The sequence below is a fragment of the Anastrepha ludens genome, chromosome 3 (genome assembly GCF_028408465.1).
Source record: "Anastrepha ludens isolate Willacy chromosome 3, idAnaLude1.1, whole genome shotgun sequence".
In the NCBI taxonomy this organism is placed as follows: Eukaryota; Metazoa; Arthropoda; class Insecta; order Diptera; family Tephritidae; genus Anastrepha; species Anastrepha ludens.
The window spans coordinates 128,861,996-128,886,159 of NC_071499.1; the positions used below are offsets into that span (position 1 = coordinate 128,861,996).

Sequence of the window (24,164 nt, forward strand, 5' to 3'; positions counted from 1 at the left end):
AAAACGCAGCCGTGACATCTCGCTTACAGCGGCCGATAATGTCAATGTCATCGGCGTACGCAAGGAGCTGGACACATTTGTAGAAAATAGTGCCATTACGATGCACACCTGCTTTTCGGAGCACCCCTTCCATCACGAAGTTGAAGAGGTTGCACGACAGTGGATCGCCTTGTCTGAAACCTCCAACGGTACTGAATGGCTCGGAGAGGTTATTTCCTACCTTGACGGAGCTGGTTGTGTTGCTCAACGTCATTCTGCAAAGCCGTATGCGCTCCGCTGGTATACCGAACTCAGACATGGTGGGGTACAGGCAATCCCTTATCGGGCTATCGAACGCAGCTTTATAGTCGACAAAAAGATGATGGGTGTCGACTTGCTTCTCATGGGTCTTTTCCAGGATTTGGCGTAATGTGAAAATCTGGTCGATGGTGGACTTACCACTACTGAAGCCGCACTGATAAGGCCCGATCAGTGTGTTGGCAAACGGCTTAAGTCTTCCACATAGGACGCTAGACAGGACCTTGTACACGATGGTTAGAAGACTGATGCCCCGGTAGTTGGTGCAGATCGTCGGGTCACTCTTCTTCAGTACAGGACAAAGAACACTGAGATTGAAATCGTCGGGCATGCTTTCTGCTAGCAATATTTTGCAAATGAGCTGATGCATGCTCCCTATCAGCACATCGCCGCCAGTCTTGAACAATTCAGCGGGCAAGCCCTCAGCGCCAGCCGCTTTGTTATTCTTGAGCCGCTGAATGGCAATATTAAAATTAGAATTGAAAATAATGTAAAAATTTAAATTAAAATTTAGCAGAGCTTCTCTGGCGTTTCTGTAGAACTCGTTGGTGAGCTCAGGCAGCTCAGCTTCCAGGAAGTGCCTGTTAAGATGCTTCCTGCGGTAGCACCTCAGCGATAACTGTTCGTAGAACGTAAACTTACTCTTCTTTGTCGTAGATCTCAAAACTTATTCGATGTCGGTTTGAAAACGGCATCTAGATGGGCTCTGATCTAATGATCAGGTCAATTTTTAAAACCGACGGATCATGTTGTTTCTCAAATGCTACCGTAACAATTTACCGCACACTTGAAGTGTGTGCCTGCGAATTGTTGGAGAATCAGACACAAATATTTCCCAATGAATAAGATTTATTTTCGAGTGGAATGGCCGATGAAAACGTCGATTTTTAAATCTAAATCCAGCTTAACTTTCTTTGGGCCCCATCGAATACGAAGTGAGTCGAGATTCGGCTTTTAAAGTTGATAGCGCAAAACTGCTCGTTGTGAATAACTGAGAAAATCATGTGAAATTGCCTGTTTACAATTCATTCTTCTTACTTCCATCATTTTGCTGGCGTCCAGAATCTTAGTCGAAGCCGCTTCAGAAATGTATGTATTTGTGAAAGTAGTAGAAATTTTCCAGTTGAGGTTAGTTAACCTCAGGATAGAGGATGGTTCCGTGTGTCAACGCAAGTGGGAAAGTCTCTCTTTGTCATTCGTTTGAGAGTGGCCAGGACGATTCTTCTGCATACGGTCCAAACAGCTTACAAATATCCTCTGGGTAGCTCCCGAATATCCGTTTAAGAGGAACCTAATGTGAGAAGGCGAAGTATCCCAGGATAGCTGGCCTTGCGCTGGCTTTGAGACCCGCAACGTAAAAATCCTTCCCCAATGAAAACAACAACAAAGCCAATGATGAGAACTGCTTATTCTTATGACGACTCCTGCAAACGAACTAAGGATATAAAAACGTGAAAAATTGTGTAAGCTGTTATCGCGCCAACCAAGAAGACAAGAAGAAGAATTATTCTAATAAAGGACTAAATATGTGTACATTTGGAATCTCTGGCACAGCAGGTGTTCCTAGAACTGCCTATACTTCGTTGTACTTCACAAATTTTCCTGCTCTTTTTTAAACTTCCAATTGTATAATTTTTATAGTTCCAATTATCTTCTCGTAAGTGAATGATATTTCTTAGTTTGCGCTGGCAACCCTGGCGCTAAAGTATTATAAAGACTTAAAGCGCTTCGACGAAGAAGTGGCCAGCGGGGAACGGCCATAAATCACATATGTATGTTATTATAAGTTTAAAAACAGTTGGGAAAATAAGTGGAAATCAATAAATTAATTGTTAAGAGTTCAAACAAACCATCGATCGGAAGCAAAAATGGGTTATTCTTACGTATATTCACTCGCATTATATTTTTTTTTCTTAATTTTGTTCGCTTTATGCTTTTGGGCTTTGTTCAAATATAAGCCAGACTCCAATCAGACGTCCAACCATGTCTCATATGTAAGGAAAAGACTTTCCACGTTGCTAGACGTGTCGGAAGGAGCAAGTTCAATGTCGCCTCAGTTCACATCGCCGAGTATAACTCAAGCAGGGGTTGTGGGCCTTACATATGCGGAGGTGTTAAGAGATGCTACGGAAGATGATACATCGCAGTCTACGGAGGATAGTATGTCGAAGATGGTGCATGTTACTGTTGCGCAGATTTCAAAAGATCCTATGGATAGGGCTATGCAAAACGCTACAAGTGAACCTTTGACAGAGGCTATACGAGACGCTACATCGGAGTCTGCGGAAGAAATTACGGCAGAGACAATGCCAGACGCTACGTGGGTTACTATAACGGAGGTTGTAAGTGATGTTAATAAAGAGGCAATGCGAGACGCTACGTTGAGATCTATGAGAGATTCTACTTCGGAGAGCGTGAAGGTTGCTATAACGAAGGTTATAAGTGATGCTACGATAGACGCTATACGAGACGCTACGTTGGAGCCAACGCAAGATATTACGCCAGAGGCAATGCGAGACGCTCCGTCTATGAGAGATGTTACGTTGGAAGCCGCGAGAGTTGCTATGGAGAAGGTTACAAGAGATGCTACGTCGGATGTTGTGGAGATTACTACTTTGGATGGCACGCCAGAGGCAATGAGCGACGCTGCATCGGAGGCTGCGGACATTTCTAAAGCGGAAAATAAGAGAAATGTCACGTCGGAAGCTATGAGAGATGGTGTCACGATGGTTCTTAAACGGGCGGTGATTATGGAAATGGTTATGGAAGAGACGCTTCCTATTGAACAGACGGCAGTTATTATACCTTCGTACGTTTACTCAGAGGCGGTGGAAGTGAAGGAACGTGTGATGGTAGCTAAACGCGTTAGGGTTAATTAAGTGTAGTTTTTTGATAGTTTTTTTTTTCTTTTTTCTGCTGTTAAGGCTGCAAAAAATATAAAAAATCCCTGTTTAATGCCGAATGCGGTTTGAGTTATTAATTTTAACTTGAACTGATTTTTAGTTTTTAACATTTTTATATTTATTTATAGCGAACATTTTTTAAAAACTTAATAATGAATAACTTACGAGAACTTAATGTTATCGAAATAATTTTGAAACTTTTACTAAGACAAAAGAATTTTTTCATATTTTTAAATTTTACGTGTTTCAAAGTACAGAAAAAGGTGTTATTTTTTTATTTAACTTTTTATTAATATTACTATTTTATTAATATCTTGTTCTTCTATTAATTTATAAATTACAAAATTGTACTCATTTTAAGAACCTGGGAAAGTCCAAAAGAAAATATTTGCCTGTATTAAACCAAAAATTTGACTTTTTGAATTGCCACAAAAAGTGCTTGAGATCGTCAATGGGGGTATTGGGACAAGTAAAGCATAAATACAAATGTCTTATGGGTCTACATAAAAAATTTTGGAATCAACTCGCTTCGTCTGGTGCCGAATAATCATAGAATGCAAGAAAAGTAAGTAAAGAAATTAAAAAAAGCATTTAACAAAACGTAATTGAAAACAATATTTACTTAAAAAAGAAATACTTCTATACAATTATTTTCTGCTTGGCAAATTTCAAATCAATTTCTCTAGAAAATAATTTTTTGCAAAAAATTCAATGCTTTCAAAAATTAGTTTTTTTTATTAGGTAAGGTTAGGTAGTAATGATTGCCCATAGAGTGGGCCCACTTGGGTGAAGGAAGTTTGGTTCATCCTTTGTGATACCATTACAAGAGGGGAAAAAGAGGTGAAGGAAAAAAGGTCGATAGGACGAAAGGGAAAGGGGTGGGGAGGGTTGAGTGTTGAGTGTTTGTGGACTATGAACGGTGACTAGTTTTCGGTTGTGTTAGCCTCTTTATGCTGTTCATCAGATTTTTGTTATCAAGACCTGCTATATCAGCAGGCGCAGAAAAGTGTGAATAAAGATGCTCGAATCTTAGTCCCGCGAGAGCTTGGCAGCTAAGGAGCAGGTGCTGAGATGATTCCACCTCATCCTCCATACAGCTGACGCAAAAAGGACTCGAAGTTATTCCGAGTCTCACGGCATGTATACCCCGCGGATAGGGCCCCGTGAGGATGCCCACGAAATTTGAGAGATGAGATTTTGTCAACCTCAGAATATCCCTCGAACGCCCCCTATCCAAACGTGGCCAGAAGGACTTCGCGACGTTACACGTTCGTGTACTTGCCCAGCGCTCGCTGAGTTGGTGCAAGCCTATCCTTCCAGGAGTAGAGCGCAGGTTGTCAAGTCAATCCCGATCTTCTCCTTTCGCGGGCACATTTTTTTATTAAAACTCCTTTAAAATAATTTTTTTTGTAAATATAATAAACATATTTTAATTAGAATGCGAATTACACTTTTTAACTAAATTTATTTTAATTTAATCATTTCATTAGAAAAAATTACTAAATATATTTTTTATATTTTAAAAATATATCTTTTATGTGTTTAGAAAATTATAAAATTCTATTCAATTAGTTGCTTCTTGGCAATTATCTGAAAAAAATTAACTACATATTAAATATTTCATTAAAAATCTTTTTTTAACAATCGTTTTTGGATTTAAAATCTTTTTAATTAATCGTTTCTGATCTTCTGTTTTAATATTTTTATTTGGAAAAAAATATTTTAAATATTTTTTGTAAAAAATACTTTTTTTTTTTTTTTTTTTATAAAATATTTTAATTTAGAAAATTATAAAATTGTTTTCAATTATTTGCCTTTTGGTTATTATATCTAAGTAAAAAAAATCGTAAAAATTAAATATTTTCATAAAAAATTTTTTTAACAATAATTCTTTAATTTAAAACATTTTTTAATTAACCCTCTTTAACTAATATTAAATTTAGAAAATTAACTATTTGCTTCTTGGTAATTATGAAGAAAAAAATTTAGCTAAGAATTAAATATTCTCTTTAACAATAATTCTTCAGCTCCATCTTTAACTAACTTTTATTTTAATTTAATAATTTAACTACAAAAAAAAACTAGAAAAATTTATTTATTCTTTATTTATTATTTAATCATTTACTTTTTATTTGTTATTCAATTATAAAAAATAAAGAGTCCTATTCGATGATTTTCTTCTTGGCAATTACCTAAAAAAAAAAAATTCAGTTAAAAAAAGTTCTCTTTTATAACAAAAAATTTTATTTTTTACTTCTTGGCAACCATAAAAAATTAATGCAACTAAAAATTAAAAAAAATTAAATACCAAAAAATTTTATTAAAACAAAAATATATGAAATTCAAAATCCCATCAACTAACTCTGGCAACTTTGGCGCGCTCAAGAGGTGGATGACCAGCGAAAGGCTGACAAAGTGCTTTAACGGGACTTGTGCACAGAGCGTAGGCGCACAAACAGTTTTTTGTTTTAAACTAAAAGAAAAAAGAAAACAAATCAAAAATGTGTGGAGGAAAGGATAAAAACCAGGAGCTCACAGCGTTTATGGTGTGGTATTTCTGTTCGCTCACAATTTTCTTTGGTATAGTAGTTTACTTCCTGCTATGGCTTTGGAGGACGATGAGGCGGTACCGACAACCGGCGTTCCATCCAGTAAACGGTATTGGCATGCGTGCATTAACTGACTCGGAGGATGAGGATGAGTTCGTTGAGTTCGATGAGGTCGACGTGGACGAACTTTAGGTCAGCTTTCAATGGATCGACCGGAGTTGTGCATTTTGCATATTGACATAACTAGAGCATGGCCGGAGTTTGGCCCACCAGCTAGAGTTCAAAACTATGTACTTACAAGAACAACTATTATGTATATTATGTATGTGGAATATACAGAATACCTATAAGCAGGCGCTGCAAAACAATTCTTTTTTAGTAAAAGTATTTTATGGTGTCATTGATTTTTAACCATTAATGCCCAAATTCGATTTATTTCTTATTATAAACTCTTTTCATTTATAATTTATATTTATTTATAAACTATAAAATTATATTTAAGCTTTTTATTGTAATCGAATGACGATTTAATAATCAAACCATTTTTGTATTCAAAGCGGTTTTATTAAAATATTTAAATCAAATCTGTATTTAAAAAAGTATTATTTAGCATGTTTCTTTGTCATCCACTTTAAATTTGACAAAACAAAAGAAGAAAACTTAGTTCTTATTTTAATCCATATTAATTTATAAGTACCAGATTTATTCCTAATATTCAATATAAAAGGAAAATTCAAATCACAGAATATTTTATTGAAGCGGTCGGGTAACAGCATAAACATCCCCCATAAATGTTTGGGGAATGCTGCTGGAGTGACAGTACTTGTGTGCATATGGATGCGGGCCTTTCCAGTGACTAAGAACCGAGTTCCGGGTCGTCAGGTATGATGGGCCGAAACATCGTTTTTCTTTTCAAAAAAATGCCCACAATATGAGTGTAACAGGATTTTTTGCAATTCCGCTTCATTAAACAATGACTGAGCGGAATCACGCGAGCGAAGCATGTGGAGCGGGTACTTCATCCATTCTTAAACTTTGGAAGATATTTACTCGCGAATTTGCGATATGCAAAATGATTGCCACGGATTTAAAGATTTCCTCTCCTTAGGGTCTAAAACGATCTCTTCTTTGTGAATACTGACATTTCGTGTCACCTTAAATACATGGCGTGGCTATTAGGTTCCGGGCATTTATCAAACAAACCCGTTCTGGGCGAGTTCGAGTCGCAAACGCTGAAAGGGGTAAATAAATATAAAAGCACCTCCCGACAGGCAATGGCAAACCGCCAATTGTACCTATATTTCTGTCATGACAAACCTCCTCATAAAAAACCATCTGCCATTCGGAGGAGGGAGCGGCCCGAACTCCACCTCCAATTTGAAGTGCGTGTCTAGATGTTGATCCACAAATGGTAATGTTGTAACGGAAAAAACATATAAAACCGTAAAAGCAATCTGGCAACATTGGTGCTAAAATGCCGATATCCTGCTTAATGCTAAAGAATTTATTAAAAAAAAAAGTCAATAAAGCATAATCAGCACCAGCTGGGTCTCCAAATATGAAAAAATAGTTATTTTGTGGAATTCGTCCGCAGTTGAGATTACCTGATTTTATAAATAAAAACTCTATATTTTTAGTGCAAAGTTTTCATATTTTATTCCACATCTTATTCTATACTTCCTTCATTTCCCGCTTCATCAACGCTTTCTGAGTTTTCCATATTTCTCTTTAGTTTGGCCTTTTGTCATCCGATATTTCCTTTAATCCCATGTCATTGACCTCGCGTGTATATCACTGCCAAAAAACCGCTATGCCCACATTCTGCACTAGCGAGGCGGTACTGTGGAATTCGACCACTACGTAGTCGCGTAGTGTATTACAAGAGAGGTGGCAAAAAATTAATAGTTTCAAACGCCGCATACGATATGGATCCAATAAAGGAAGCATTTACGAATTTTCTTATATTTTTAATACCGATCGCTCTTACCGCCGCATTCTTTGGCGTGTGTTACTTCATTTATTACATATACTGCAGAAAGACGAGAGTACCCGAAGAGAATGGTATACTAATGGAACAACTACCAACTGCTTACAAGGATTCCATGTCAGGTGTTTCAACGTCAAGCGCTAAGCCGCGCTCTACAACCTCCTCTTCAAGTGCTGTGCCACATTGTTCGAAATATTCTTTGCCTGGAGTCTTGCCACGTACTGCGCCAGCGGGCATGCCAGGTGTTGCGCACAGCACCGTGCTGCATTCTAAGGCACGTCATATCACTGCTCCGGCGCCATCTTATGTGCCACTTGTTGTATCAGGTTCTACGCCACGTACTACGCCAATTTCTACGCCACCTGGGGCGCGTCGCTCTTTGCCTGGCCATATTTCTAGTGCTGTGCCAACTGCTGATCCAAGTAATGCGCTACTTTCTCCACCTGACACCATGGCCGATTCTAACCCACGTTCAAGCTCACGTTCTAAGTCACTTACCGCCTCACATTATGCGCAATGCTTGTCTAACCCTGTACCAGCTGATGCGCAATCCGTGTCTCGCCCAGAACCAGGTGCTGCACAATCCTCGTCTCGTCCTGTACCAGCTGCTGCGCAATCCTCGTCTCGTCCTGTACAAGCTGCGGCGCAATCCTCGTCTCATCCTGCGCCAGCTGCTACCTCACGTCCTATGTCACGTTCTGAACGACGTGCTGACCGACGTTCGGCGCCACCTGCTCCGTTACATACGCGTAGTAATATGCCAACTGCCGATCCACATTCCTCGCGACGTTCTGTGCCGCGTACTACCTCGGATTCGGGGCAAGGGCCTTCTAAGTCGCGTTCTAAGCGTCCTTCTGTGCTATCCCAAACGTCGGTTTAGAGCAGAGTCGGCAAAAGATTCTAATGGCGGTCGTTTTCTTTGTCTAAATTTTCTATTCCCTTATTTGACGACGTTTTGCTGATTTTATATTCAATGGATATGGCGCGTTCCAGCGAAGTTTAAGGAACAAATCGATAACAATTATATGTGTTAAATGTGTATTAAAACTATTTCTTAGTGATTATTCTTTGTAGGTCGTATAGTCCTTTAACTTGTACTTATTTATAAATTATAAAAATGTATTCAAGTTTATTATTGTCACTTGACGAAGACGTAGAAATGTCGGATGAATTTAGAACTTTTTTATGCTGAAAGTATCTGTACTTTTATAATTTATTTCTCTGTATAAATTATAAAACTGTACTTTAGAAATGATTGAGTTTCAGCAGAAAACTCTTTTAGTGTTTAAGTTAAGTTTAAGTTGTAAAAAAGTATTACGTCTTATTCCCGTAAATGATGTCTGATAATTATGATATATTTTGTATTTTTTATGTTCAACTGATAATTTCAGTTTTTCTTAATTGTAAAATAACATTTTATTTAATTCCTGTAGTGAATATTGGTAAGCATTCACACTGCCTTTGATTTTTTGAATGATTTTTTTTTTAAATGAATTTGTATTTTTGATTTTTTAAGTTGAAGTATTTAATTTTTTTTTCGTTTACCTCTTACCTGTATTATTCTTATTTTTTAATCAAAATTTGAGTTTGCTTGAATTAGTGGTTTGCCAATTTTTACTCATTTTTCGTCATTTTAATAATTTTTTTTTATATATTCTTAAGTGGAGCTTGCACTTCCATTTATTTTTATTCTTATACTCTATTCAATGAGTTTTTAAATTCTGTATTGATTTAAATTTGCCTGCATTCACTACTTATTGCCATAATTAAGTATTTTTAGTTTTATTGTATTTTTTAGTCCATAGCTTTAAGTTGATATAAATTTTTAATTATAATTTTTTTTCTTTAATAAATTGTAAATAAGCCTGTATTACTTTATTTTTTAATGACTAATTTGAATTTTTTTTTATTTCTTTAATTGTAAATTGTAACTAATTGAATTGAGTACTTTTAACTTTTTGGTTTTGAATTGCTTTTTTTTCTTGTAATGAATTTGTAGTTTTGAATTTTAAGCAGTAAATTTTTAATTGTAATATTTTTTCCTATAATAAATTGTAAATAAACCTGTATTACTTTGTTTTTTTTTTTTTAATTACTAACTAACATAGCTGTGGCTTGTATAACCGGTCATTGGCTATTCCTGCCAAATTCCTTGAGACTAGGAGTTTTCTCTTATGAATATTGTATATAGAAGTTGTAGCGATGAAGAAGAGGAAGAAACAGTTGAGCACTTATTTTGCAAATGTCCAGCCTTAGCTATAATCAGAGCAGGTTTTCTAGGTAAAAATATTTCAATTCTCTCACGTAACCGTGTGGCGTGGGGATGGAACCAACCGCACAACGGTTCCACGAAGAATAATAAATGCGGTTTCTATGTCGCACAGTGGTATCACGATGGACCTCTAAGGTCTAATTGAGTTGATCGTACAGACAGACTACCAGCATAAATCGCTGCCTTAGAGCCATCCTACGCATATGGGTGTCAATGATGAGCTCCTGCCCTTAGGTAGGCAAAGGCCAGTTCAAATTGAGTTTCGCTAGCGTAGATGGAGATGGATTGGTCATAGATGTGAAAACCTGCGACTGACATCGGCAGAATGCCATTAGACTGGAATCCAGAAGGCTCACGCCGTATAGGTCGACCCTAAGGATTTTGACGATGAATTCACGATGGCTGACGCCTCACTGACATGGCCGCAAACAAGGCTTAAAGCCAGCAAGCGATCCAAATGGAATTTATTTGTTTCGGCACTACCAAATAATAATAAAATTCATATTGATCTTTTTTAAGTTTTAAATTCTTCATATATTCTAATAATTAATTTTTACTTGAGATGCTGGCCAACAGGAACCACACCCGAAAAAATTCTACCAGAAAGTTCGACGGCTCACAGAAAGTTTTAAGACCGGGGCGTTTTTCTGTAAGAACAAAGACGGCGAACTGGTGACTGACATCCAGAGCAATCTTAAATTATGGAGGGAACACTTCTCGAACCTGTGAAACAGTGGTAGCTACGCATGTCACAGAGAAAGTGAAGATCCCGATACCCCAATCGTCGACGACGGAATTGTCGTTCCGCTACCCGACCATGACAAGGTGAGAATAGCGATAACGCGGCTAAAGAACAACAAAGCCGCGGGTGCCGACGAACTGCCGGCTGAGTTATTCAAACATGGGGGCGAGGAGCTGGTAAAGTGCGTGCATCAGCTTCTATGCAAAATATGGTCGGATGAAAGTATGCCTGCCGATTGGAATTTAAGTGTGCTCTGCCCAATCCATAGGAAGGGTTATTCTGCAATCTGTGCCAATTACCGCGGGATTAGTCTTCTAAATATCGCCTATAAGGTTCTAGAGAGCGTATTGTGTGAAAGGCTGAAGCCGACTGTCAACCAACTGATTGGACCTTATCAGTGTGGCTTTAGACCAGGAAAGTCTACCATCGATCAAATATTCACAATACGCCAAATCTTGGAACAGACCCATGAAAGGAGAATCGGCACACACCATCTTTTCGTCGATTTCAAAGCTGCATTCGACAGTACGAAAAGGAGTTATCGGTATGCCGCGATGTCTGAATTTGGTATCCCCGCAAAACTATTAATATACTAATACCAGCAGCGCCGTCAGAATTGGGAAGGACCTCTCCGAGCTGTTTGATACCAAACGAGGTTTCACACAGGGTGACTCGCTGTCGTGTGACTTCTTTAACCTGATGTTGGAGAGGATCGTACGAGCCGCAGAACTTAATCACTCAGGCACAATTTTTTTTATAAGAGCGTACAATTGTTGGCGTATGCCGATGATATCGATATCATTGGCCTTAACAACCGCGCTGTTAGTTCTGCCTTCTCCAAACTGGATAAAGAGGCAAAGCGAATGGATTTGGTGGTGAACGAGGACAAAACGAAGTACCTTCTGTCTTCAAACAAACAGACGGCGCACTCGCGTATCACTGTAGACAGTTATAACTTCGAGGTTGTAAAATACTTCGTTTATTTAGGAACCAGCATTAACACCTTGCCAACAAGTGCTGCTTTGGACTAAGTAGGTAACTGAGCAGTAAAGTCCTCTCTCGACGAACAAAACTAAGACTCTACAAGGCTCTCATCATGCCCGTCCTAACGTATGGCGCAGAATGACAACATTCGATGAAGCAACGCTTGGAGTGTTTGAGAGAAAGATTCTGCGTAAGATTTTTGGACCTTTGCACGTTGACAACGGCGAATATCGCAGGCGATGGAACGATGAGCTGTATGAGCTTTACGACAACATAGACATAGCGCAGCGAATAAAGATCCAGTGGCTACGTCAGCTGGGACATGTCGTACGAATGGATACAAACGCTCCGGCTCTGAAAGTATTTGATGCGGTATCAGCTGGGGGTAGGAGACGAAGAGGAAGGCCTCCTCTGCATTGGAAAGATCAGGTGGAGAAGGACTTGGCTTCACTTGATGTGTCCCATTGGCGTCGGTTAGCACGAGAAAGAAACGATTGGCGCGCTTTGCTAAACTCGGCCAAAATCGCGTAAGCGGTTATTGGGCGAATTAAGAAGAAGAAGAATTTTTACTCCCAAATTTTCAAATTACAAAAATGCAATTTATTTTATTCATAAGTAACTGTTGCTCTTTGCTTAATATTAGTTTTTACTTTTTATGATTAAATATTTTTTTATTTTGAAATCTAAAATTTTTTAGCTTTAAATTTATTTATTTAAATAACAAAATGATATTTGTTTTCCTATAATAATTTTTTAAATCGTATCTTTTTCCTTTTTGCCATTTTTATTTTATTTTTTAAATGTTTAATTATAATTTAATTTTTTTTTTTTGTTTTTTTGTTTTGAAATTCTGGAATAGCAAGTTTCTTTATTCCAATTTTTTTCTTAATTGTTTTCAATATAATTTTTTTATTTTAAATTACAATTTCTTTCTGGATTGTGTGTTTGGCCGAGCTCCTCCTCCTATTTTTGGTGTGTGTCTTGATGTTTTTCCACAAATGGAAGGACCAACAGTTTCAACCCGACTCCGAACGGCAGATATTTTTATAAGGAGCTTTTTCATGGCAGAAATACACTCGGAGGTTTGCTATTGCGTCTTCTTTTTCGAAAAACTTTTTTAATCATTTGATGTGCCATGCCCGGAGAGCTTAAAAATTGTAGATAGTAGACTTTTTAGACTTAGAGAGGAGTACTCTCTCTTCTATCATATTATTGCTCAAGGAGCAACTTTTGTCAATTTTGCAATTTTTGCTCCATAATGGACCGAAAATTATGGAAATCCAACCACTTTTTTAATACTGTAAGAATATTTGAAGTTTCAATGTTTAAAAAACCGCACTTAGAGTTAAGGTGGTGCCACTAAGTGCGGCTGGCAACTCTGGTGGGGTGACGAGACTTAAATAGTCAAAGAAGTGGATAAAAGCAAAAGTTTCGGTAAAGCAAAATTGTCAAGATCCGGCTTAAAGTACTAATTAATTGCTATAAGAAGGAATATCACAAAAATCACAGGAGATCATGTGGGAGGAAGTTGGAATAGTTACTGGTATAATTATAGTTGTATTGTATTATGCATGGGTACTTTTCCGCCTTATCCGTGGGAGAGGCAGTGAGCGCGTCGTAGTGTTTCCCAATGTGGAACTGGAAATGCGACAAATGGAAACGGGCAACAATGACAATCCGAATGCTATAAATAGGCGAGATGAAGAAGATTACAACTTTTGCAAATTGCTGTGACTTTTATTCTTAGTATATATTGAATGTAAAGATTTTGATTATATGTAAAATTGTATTCGCGTTTTTTCTTGTAATTTGACGTTGACTGGCTTGCAAAATTGGCTTTTATAATTAATACTCTCAAAATTATAAAATTGTGCAAATTGTAGTGCAGCAGTTTTTGTTAAAGTATTTTTATTTTCAGCGGAAATATTGTTTTTATCAAATGTTTAGGAAATGTAACTTTTTTTACTCTAAGTGGAATTTTGTTTGTCTTCTTTGTAATTTGATAAGGTTTAAATTTGCTTATACAATTGAATAGTTAACAAAGTATTTTAACGGACTTGGTTGGTTGGTTGGTTTAAGGGTGACCCCGCATCGGAGTGCCACATAGACCGCAAGTTGGGTCCGTTGTGTTGCCTTAGAGCTCATTATAGCATGTGGAGCGGGTACTTCATCTATTCTTAAACTTTGGAAGATATTTACTCGCGAATTTGCGATATGCAAAATGATTGCCACGGATTTAAAGATTTCCTCTCCTTAGGGTCTAAAACGATCTCTTCTTTGTGAATACTGACATTTCGTGTCACCTTAAATACATGGCGTGGCTATTAGGTTCCGGGCATTTATCAAACAAACCCGTTCTGGGCGAGTTCGAGTCGCAAACGCTGAAAGGGGTAAATAAATATAAAAGCACCTCCCGACAGGCAATGGCAAACCGCCAATTGTACCTATATTTCTGTCATGACAAACCTCCTCATAAAAAACCATCTGCCATTCGGAGGAGGGAGCGGCCCGAACTCCACCTCCAATTTGAAGTGCGTGTCTAGATGTTGATCCACAAATGGTAATGTTGTAACGGAAAAAACATATAAAACCGTAAAAGCAATCTGGCAACATTGGTGCTAAAATGCCGATATCCTGCTTAATGCTAAAGAATTTATTAAAAAAAAAAGTCAATAAAGCATAATCAGCACCAGCTGGGTCTCCAAATATGAAAAAATAGTTATTTTGTGGAATTCGTCCGCAGTTGAGATCACCTGATTTTATAAATAAAAACTCTATATTTTTAGTGCAAAGTTTTCATATTTTATTCCACATCTTATTCTATACTTCCTTCATTTCCCGCTTCATCAACGCTTTCTGAGTTTTCCATATTTCTCTTTAGTTTGGCCTTTTGTCATCCGATATTTCCTTTAATCCCATGTCATTGACCTCGCGTGTATATCACTGCCAAAAAACCGCTATGCCCACATTCTGCACTAGCGAGGCGGTATTGTGGAATTCGACCACTACGTAGTCGAGTAGTGTATTACAAGAGAGGTGGCAAAAAATTAATAGTTTCAAACGCCGCATACGATATGGATCCAATAAAGGAAGCATTTACGAATTTTCTTATATTTTTAATACCGATCGCTCTTACCGCCGCATTCTTTGGCGTGTGTTACTTCATTTATTACATATACTGCAGAAAGACGAGAGTACCCGAAGAGAATGGTATACTAATGGAACAACTACCAACTGCTTACAAGGATTCCATGTCAGGTGTTTCAACGTCAAGCGCTAAGCCGCGCTCTACAACCTCCTCTTCAAGTGCTGTGCCACATTGTTCGAAATATTCTTTGCCTGGAGTCTTGCCACGTACTGCGCCAGCGGGCATGCCAGGTGTTGCGCACAGCACCGTGCTGCATTCTAAGGCACGTCATATCACTGCTCCGGCGCCATCTTATGTGCCACTTGTTGTATCAGGTTCTACGCCACGTACTACGCCAATTTCTACGCCACCTGGGGCGCGTCGCTCTTTGCCTGGCCATATTTCTAGTGCTGTGCCAACTGCTGATCCAAGTAATGCGCTACTTTCTCCACCTGACACCATGGCCGATTCTAACCCACGTTCAAGCTCACGTTCTAAGTCACTTACCGCCTCACATTATGCGCAATGCTTGTCTAACCCTGTACCAGCTGATGCGCAATCCGTGTCTCGCCCAGAACCAGGTGCTGCACAATCCTCGTCTCGTCCTGTACCAGCTGCTGCGCAATCCTCGTCTCGTCCTGTACAAGCTGCGGCGCAATCCTCGTCTCATCCTGCGCCAGCTGCTACCTCACGTCCTATGTCACGTTCTGAACGACGTGCTGACCGACGTTCGGCGCCACCTGCTCCGTTACATACGCGTAGTAATATGCCAACTGCCGATCCACATTCCTCGCGACGTTCTGTGCCGCGTACTACCTCGGATTCGGGGCAAGGGCCTTCTAAGTCGCGTTCTAAGCGTCCTTCTGTGCTATCCCAAACGTCGGTTTAGAGCAGAGTCGGCAAAAGATTCTAATGGCGGTCGTTTTCTTTGTCTAAATTTTCTATTCCCTTATTTGACGACGTTTTGCTGATTTTATATTCAATGGATATGGCGCGTTCCAGCGAAGTTTAAGGAACAAATCGATAACAATTATATGTGTTAAATGTGTATTAAAACTATTTCTTAGTGATTATTCTTTGTAGGTCGTATAGTCCTTTAACTTGTACTTATTTATAAATTATAAAAATGTATTCAAGTTTATTATTGTCACTTGACGAAGACGTAGAAATGTCGGATGAATTTAGAACTTTTTTATGCTGAAAGTATCTGTACTTTTATAATTTATTTCTCTGTATAAATTATAAAACTGTACTTTAGAAATGATTGAGTTTCAGCAGAAAACTCTTTTAGTGTTTAAGTTAAGTTTAAGTTGTAAAAAAGTATTACGTCTTATTCCCGTAAATGATGTCTGATAATTATGATATATTTTGTATTTTTTATGTTCAACTGATAATTTCAGTTTTTCTTAATTGTAAAATAACATTTTATTTAATTCCTGTAGTGAATATTGGTAAGCATTCACACTGCCTTTGATTTTTTGAATGATTTTTTTTTTAAATGAATTTGTATTTTTGATTTTTTAAGTTGAAGTATTTAATTTTTTTTTCGTTTACCTCTTACCTGTATTATTCTTATTTTTTAATCAAAATTTGAGTTTGCTTGAATTAGTGGTTTGCCAATTTTTACTCATTTTTCGTCATTTTAATAATTTTTTTTTATATATTCTTAAGTGGAGCTTGCACTTCCATTTATTTTTATTCTTATACTCTATTCAATGAGTTTTTAAATTCTGTATTGATTTAAATTTGCCTGCATTCACTACTTATTGCCATAATTAAGTATTTTTAGTTTTATTGTATTTTTTAGTCCATAGCTTTAAGTTGATATAAATTTTTAATTATAATTTTTTTTCTTTAATAAATTGTAAATAAGCCTGTATTACTTTATTTTTTAATGACTAACTTGAATTTTTTTTTATTTCTTTAATTGTAAATTGTAACTAATTGAATTGAGTACTTTTAACTTTTTGTTTTAAATTGCTTTTTTTCTTGTAATGAATTTGTAGTTTTGAATTTTAAGCAGTACATTTTTAATTGTAATATTTTTTCCTATAATAAATTGTAAATAAACCTGTATTACTTTGTTTTTTTTTTTTTTAATTACTAACTAACATAGCTGTGGCTTGTATAACCGGTCATTGGCTATTCCTGCCAAATTCCTTGAGACTAGGAGTTTTCTCTTATGAATATTGTATATAGAAGTTGTAGCGATGAAGAAGAGGAAGAAACAGTTGAGCACTTATTTTGCAAATGTCCAGCCTTAGCTATAATCAGAGCAGGTTTTCTAGGTAAAAATATTTCAATTCTCTCACGTAACCGTGTGGCGTGGGGATGGAACCAACCTTAGAGGTCTAATTGAGTTGATCGTACAGACAGACTACCAGCATAAATCGCTGCCTTAGAGCCATCCTACGCATATGGGTGTCAATGATGAGCTCCTGCCCTTAGGTAGGCAAAGGCCAGTTCAAATTGAGTTTCGCTAGCGTAGATGGAGATGGATTGGTCATAGATGTGAAAACCTGCGACTGACATCAGCAGAATGCCATTAGACTGGAATCCAGAAGGCTCACGCCGTATAGGTCGACCCTAAGGATTTTGACGATGAATTCACGATGGCTGACGCCTCACTGACATGGCCGCAAACAAGGCTTAAAGCCAGCAAGCGATCCAAATGGAATTTATTTGTTTCGGCACTACCAAATAATAATAAAATTCATATTGATCTTTTTTAAGTTTTAAATTCTTCATATATTCTAATAATTAATTTTTACTTGAGATGCTGGCCAACAGGAACCACACCCGAAAAAATTCTACCAGAAAGTTCGACGGCTCACAGAAAGTTTTAAGACCGGGGCGTTTTTCTGTAAGAACAAAGACGGCGAACTGGTGACTGACATCCAGAGCAATCTTAAATTATGGAGGGAACACTTCTCGAACCTGTGAAACAGTGGTAGCTACGCATGTCACAGAGAAAGTGAAGATCCCGATACCCCAATCGTCGACGACGGAACTGTCGTTCCGCTACCCGACCATGACAAGGTGAGAATAGCGATAACGCGGCTAAAGAACAACAAAGCCGCGGGTGCCGACGAACTGCCGGCTGAGTTATTCAAACATGGCGGCGAGGAGCTGGTACAGTGCGTGCATCAGCTTCTATGCAAAATATGGTCGGATGAAAGTATGCCTGCCGATTGGAATTTAAGTGTGCTCTGCCTAATCCATAGGAAGGGTTATTCTGCAATCTGTGCCAATTACCGCGGGATTAGTCTTCTAAATATCGCCTATAAGGTTCTAGAGAGCGTATTGTGTGAAAGGCTGAAGCCGACTGTCAACCAACTGATTGGACCTTATCAGTGTGGCTCTAGACCAGGAAAGTCTACCATCGATCAAATATTCACAATACGCCAAATCTTGGAACAGACCCATGAAAGGAAAATCGGCACACACCATCTTTTCGTCGATTTCAAAGCTGCATTCGACAGTACGAAAAGGAGTTATCGGTATGCCGCGATGTCTGAATTTGGTATCCCCGCAAAACTATTAATATACTAATACCAGCAGCGCCGTCAGAATTGGGACGGACCTCTCCGAGCTGTTTGATACCAAACGAGGTTTCACACAGGGTGACTCGCTGTCGTGTGACTTCTTTAACCTGATGTTGGAGAGGATCGTACGAGCCGCAGAACTTAATCACTCAGGCACAATTTTTTTTATAAGAGCGTACAATTGTTGGCGTATACCGATGATATCGATATCATTGGCCTTAACAACCGCGCTGTTAGTTCTGCCTTCTCCAAACTGGATAAAGAGGCAAAGCGAATGGATTTGGTGGTGAACGAGAACAAAACGAAGTACCTTCTGTCTTCAAACAAACAGACGGCGCACTCGCGTATCACTGTAGACAGTTATAACTTCGAGGTTGTAAAATACTTCGTTTATTTAGGAACCAGCATTAACACCGATAACAATGTCAGCCTTGAAATCCAGCGCAGAATCTCTCTTGCCAACAAGTGCTGCTTTGGACTAAGTAGGTAACTGAGCAGTAAAGTCCTCTCTCGACGAACAAAACTAAGACTCTACAAGGCTCTCATCATGCCCGTCCTAACGTATGGCGCAGAATGACAACATTCGATGAAGCAACGCTTGGAGTGTTTGAGAGAAAGATTCTGCGTAAGATTTTTGGACCTTTGCACGTTGACAACGGCGAATATCGCAGGCGATGGAACGATGAGCTGTATGAGCTTTACGACAACATAGACATAGCGCAGCGAATAAAGATCCAGTGGCTACGTCAGCTGGGACATGTCGTACGAATGGATACAAACGCTCCGGCTCTGAAAGTATTTGATGCGGTATCAGCTGGGGGTAGGAGACGAAGAGGAAGGCCTCCTCTGCATTGGAAAGATCAGGTGGAGAAGGACTTGGCTTCACTTGATGTGTCCCATTGGCGTCGGTTAGCACGAGAAAGAAACGATTGGCGCGCTTTGCTAAACTCGGCCAAAATCGCGTAAGCGGTTATCGGGCGAATTAAGAAGAAGAAGAATTTTTACTCCCAAATTTTCAAATTACAAAAATGCAATTTATTTTATTCATAAGTAACTGTTGCTCTTTGCTTAATATTAGTTTTTACTTTTTATGATTAAATATTTTTTTATTTTGAAATCTAAAATTTTGTAGCTTTAAATTTATTTATTTAAATAACAAAATGATATTTGTTTTCCTATAATAATTTTTTAAATCGTATCTTTTTCCTTTTTGCCATTTTTATTTTACTTTTTAAATGTTTAATTATAATTTAATTTTTTTTTTTGTTTTTTTGTTTTGAAATTCTGGAATAGCAAGTTTCTTTATTCCAATTTTTTTCTTAATTGTTTTCAATATAATTTTTTTATTTTAAATTACAATTTCTTTCTGGATTGTGTGTTTGGCCGAGCTCCTCCTCCTATTTTTGGTGTGTGTCTTGATGTTTTTCCACAAATGGAAGGACCAACAGTTTCAACCCGACTCCGAACGCCAGATATTTTTATAAGGAGCTTTTTCATGGCAGAAATACACTCGGAGGTTTGCTATTGCGTCTTCTTTTTCGAAAAACTTTTTTAATCATTTGATGTGTCATGCCCGGAGAGCTTAAAAATTGTAGATAGTAGACTTTTTAGACTTAGAGAGGAGTACTCTCTCTTCTATCATATTATTGCTCATGGAGCAACTTTTGTCAATTTTGCAATTTTTGCTCCATAATGGACCGAAAATTATGGAAATCCAACCACTTTTTTAATACTGTAAGAATATTTGAAGTTTCAATGTTTAAAAAACCGCACTTAGAGTTAAGGTGGTGCCACTAAGTGCGGCTGGCAACTCTGGTGGGGTGACAAGACTTAAATAGTCAAAGAAGTGGATAAAAGCAAAAGTTTCGGTAAAGCAAAATTGTCAAGATCCGGCTTAAAGTACTAATTAATTGCTATAAGAAGGAATATCACAAAAATCACAGGAGATCATGTGGGAGGAAGTTGGAATAGTTACTGGTATAATTATAGTTGTATTGTATTATGCATGGGTACTTTTCCGCCTTATCCGTGGGAGAGGCAGTGAGCGCGTCGTAGTGTTTCCCAATGTGGAACTGGAAATGCGACAAATGGAAACGGGCAACAATGACAATCCGAATGCTATAAATAGGCGAGATGAAGAAGATTACAACTTTTGCAAATTGCTGTGACTTTTATTCTTAGTATATATTGAATGTAAAGATTTTGATTATATGTAAAATTGTATTCGCGTTTTTTCTTGTAATTTGACGTTGACTGGCTTGCAAAATTGGCTTTTATAATTAATACTCTCAAAATTATAAAATTGTGCAAATTGTAGTGCAGCAGTTTTTGTTAAAGTATTTTTATTTTCAGCGGAAATATTGTTTTTATCAAATGTTTAGGAAATGTAACTTTTTTTACTCTAAGTGGAATTTTGTTTGTCTTCTTTGTAATTTGATAAGGTTTAAATTTGCTTATACAATTGAATAGTTAACAAAGTATTTTAACGGACTTGGTTGGTTGGTTGGTTTAAGGGTGACCCCGCATCGGAGTGCCACATAGACCGCAAGTTGGGTCCGTTGTGTTGCCTTAGAGCTCATTATAGCATGTGGAGCGGGTACTTCATCTATTCTTAAACTTTGGAAGATATTTACTCGCGAATTTGCGATATGCAAAATGATTGCCATGGATTTAAAGATTTCCTCTCCTTAGGGTCTAAAACGATCTCTTCTTTGTGAATACTGACATTTCGTGTCACCTTAAATACATGGCGTGGCTATTAGGTTCCGGGCATTTATCAAACAAACCCGTTCTGGGCGAGTTCGAGTCGCAAACGCTGAAAGGGGTAAATAAATATAAAAGCACCTCCCGACAGGCAATGGCAAACCGCCAATTGTACCTATATTTCTGTCATGACAAACCTCCTCATAAAAAACCATCTGCCATTCGGAGGAGGGAGCGGCCCGAACTCCACCTCCAATTTGAAGTGCGTGTCTAGATGTTGATCCACAAATGGTAATGTTGTAACGGAAAAAACATATAAAACCGTAAAAGCAATCTGGCAACATTGGTGCTAAAATGCCGATGTCCTGCTTAATGCTAAAGAATTTATTAAAAAAAAAAGTCAATAAAGCATAATCAGCACCAGCTGGGTCTCCAAATATGAAAAAATAGTTATTTTGTGGAATTCGTCCGCAGTTGAGATCACCTGATTTTATAAATAAAAACTCTATATTTTTAGTGCAAAGTTTTCATATTTTATTCCACATCTTATTCTATACTTCCTTCATTTCCCGCTTCATCAACGCTTTCTGAGTTTTCCATATTTCTCTTTAGTTTGGCCTTTTGTCATCCGATATTTCCTTTAATCCCATGTCATTGACCTCGCGTGTATATCACTGCCAAAAAACCGCTATGCCCACATTCTGCACTAGCGAGGCGGTACTGTGGAATTCGACCACTACGTAGTCGAGTAGTGTATTACAAGAGAGGTGGCAAAAAATTAATAGTTTCAAACGCCGCATACGATATGGATCCAATAAAGGAAGCATTTACGAATTTTCTTATATTTTTAATACCGATCGCTCTTACCGCCGCATTCTTTGGCGTGTGTTACTTCATTTATTACATATACTGCAGAAAGACGAGAGTACCCGAAGAGAATGGTATACTAATGGAACAACTACCAACTGCTTACAAGGATTCCATGTCAGGTGTTTCAACGTCAAGCGCTAAGCCGCGCTCTACAACCTCCTCTTCAAGTGCTGTGCCACATTGTTCGAAATATTCTTTGCCTGGAGTCTTGCCACGTACTGCGCCAGCGGGCATGCCAGGTGTTGCGCACAGCACCGTGCTGCATTCTAAGGCACGTCATATCACTGCTCCGGCGCCATCTTATGTGCCACTTGTTGTATCAGGTTCTACGCCACGTACTACGCCAATTTCTACGCCACCTGGGGCGCGTCGCTCTTTGCCTGGCCATATTTCTAGTGCTGTGCCAACTGCTGATCCAAGTAATGCGCTACTTTCTCCACCTGACACCATGGCCGATTCTAACCCACGTTCAAGCTCACGTTCTAAGTCACTTACCGCCTCACATTATGCGCAATGCTTGTCTAACCCTGTACCAGCTGATGCGCAATCCGTGTCTCGCCCAGAACCAGGTGCTGCACAATCCTCGTCTCGTCCTGTACCAGCTGCTGCGCAATCCTCGTCTCGTCCTGTACAAGCTGCGGCGCAATCCTCGTCTCATCCTGCGCCAGCTGCTACCTCACGTCCTATGTCACGTTCTGAACGACGTGCTGACCGACGTTCGGCGCCACCTGCTCCGTTACATACGCGTAGTAATATGCCAACTACCGATCCACATTCCTCGCGACGTTCTGTGCCGCGTACTACCTCGGATTCGGGGCAAGGGCCTTCTAAGTCGCGTTCTAAGCGTCCTTCTGTGCTATCCCAAACGTCGGTTTAGAGCAGAGTCGGCAAAAGATTCTAATGGCGGTCGTTTTCTTTGTCTAAATTTTCTATTCCCTTATTTGACGACGTTTTGCTGATTTTATATTCAATGGATATGGCGCGTTCCAGCGAAGTTTAAGGAACAAATCGATAACAATTATATGTGTTAAATGTGTATTAAAACTATTTCTTAGTGATTATTCTTTGTAGGTCGTATAGTCCTTTAACTTGTACTTATTTATAAATTATAAAAATGTATTCAAGTTTATTATTGTCACTTGACGAAGACGTAGAAATGTCGGATGAATTTAGAACTTTTTTATGCTGAAAGTATCTGTACTTTTATAATTTATTTCTCTGTATAAATTATAAAACTGTACTTTAGAAATGATTGAGTTTCAGCAGAAAACTCTTTTAGTGTTTAAGTTAAGTTTAAGTTATAAAAAAGTATTACGTCTTATTCCCGTAAATGATGTCTGATAATTATGATATATTTTGTATTTTTTATGTTCAACTGATAATTTCAGTTTTTCTTAATTGTAAAATAACATTTTATTTAATTCCTGTAGTGAATATTGGTAAGCATTCACACTGCCTTTGATTTTTTGAATGATTTTTTTTTTAAATGAATTTGTATTTTTGATTTTTTAAGTTGAAGTATTTAATTTTTTTTTCGTTTACCTCTTACCTGTATTATTCTTATTTTTTAATCAAAATTTGAGTTTGCTTGAATTAGTGGTTTGCCAATTTTTACTCATTTTTCGTCATTTTAATAATTTTTTTTTATATATTCTTAAGTGGAGCTTGCACTTCCATTTATTTTTATTCTTATACTCTATTCAATGAGTTTTTAAATTCTGTATTGATTTAAATTTGCCTGCATTCACTACTTATTGCCATAATTAAGTATTTTTAGTTTTATTGTATTTTTTAGTCCATAGCTTTAAGTTGATATAAATTTTTAATTATAATTTTTTTTCTTTAATAAATTGTAAATAAGCCTGTATTACTTTATTTTTTAATGACTAACTTGAATTTTTTTTTATTTCTTTAATTGTAAATTGTAACTAATTGAATTGAGTACTTTTAACTTTTTGTTTTAAATTGCTTTTTTTCTTGTAATGAATTTGTAGTTTTGAATTTTAAGCAGTACATTTTTAATTGTAATATTTTTTCCTATAATAAATTGTAAATAAACCTGTATTACTTTGTTTTTTTTTTTTTTTAATTACTAACTAACATAGCTGTGGCTTGTATAACCGGTCATTGGCTATTCCTGCCAAATTCCTTGAGACTAGGAGTTTTCTCTTATGAATATTGTATA

The 24,164-nt window shown here is 37.6% G+C and overlaps 4 protein-coding genes across 4 annotated transcripts; all 4 read left to right on the forward strand.

Moving 5' to 3' along the window:
• Nucleotides 1-2,342: 2,342 nt before the first annotated feature.
• LOC128857734 (KH domain-containing protein 3-like) lies at nt 2,343-3,176 on the forward strand. The gene has a single exon (XM_054093478.1). The coding sequence runs from the start codon at nt 2,343-2,345 to the stop codon at nt 3,174-3,176; it is 834 nt and encodes a 277-aa protein (XP_053949453.1).
• A 4,498-nt stretch (nt 3,177-7,674) lies between these two features.
• Nucleotides 7,675-8,616, forward strand: LOC128857735 (mucin-1-like). Its single transcript, XM_054093479.1, has one exon. The coding sequence runs from the start codon at nt 7,675-7,677 to the stop codon at nt 8,614-8,616; it is 942 nt and encodes a 313-aa protein (XP_053949454.1).
• Nucleotides 8,617-14,808: 6,192 nt separating this feature from the next.
• Nucleotides 14,809-15,750, forward strand: LOC128857736 (mucin-1-like). The gene has a single exon (XM_054093480.1). The coding sequence runs from the start codon at nt 14,809-14,811 to the stop codon at nt 15,748-15,750; it is 942 nt and encodes a 313-aa protein (XP_053949455.1).
• Nucleotides 15,751-21,914: 6,164 nt separating this feature from the next.
• On the forward strand, nt 21,915-22,856 carry LOC128857737 (mucin-1-like). The gene has a single exon (XM_054093481.1). The coding sequence runs from the start codon at nt 21,915-21,917 to the stop codon at nt 22,854-22,856; it is 942 nt and encodes a 313-aa protein (XP_053949456.1).
• The last annotated feature ends 1,308 nt before the right edge of the window (nt 22,857-24,164 follow it).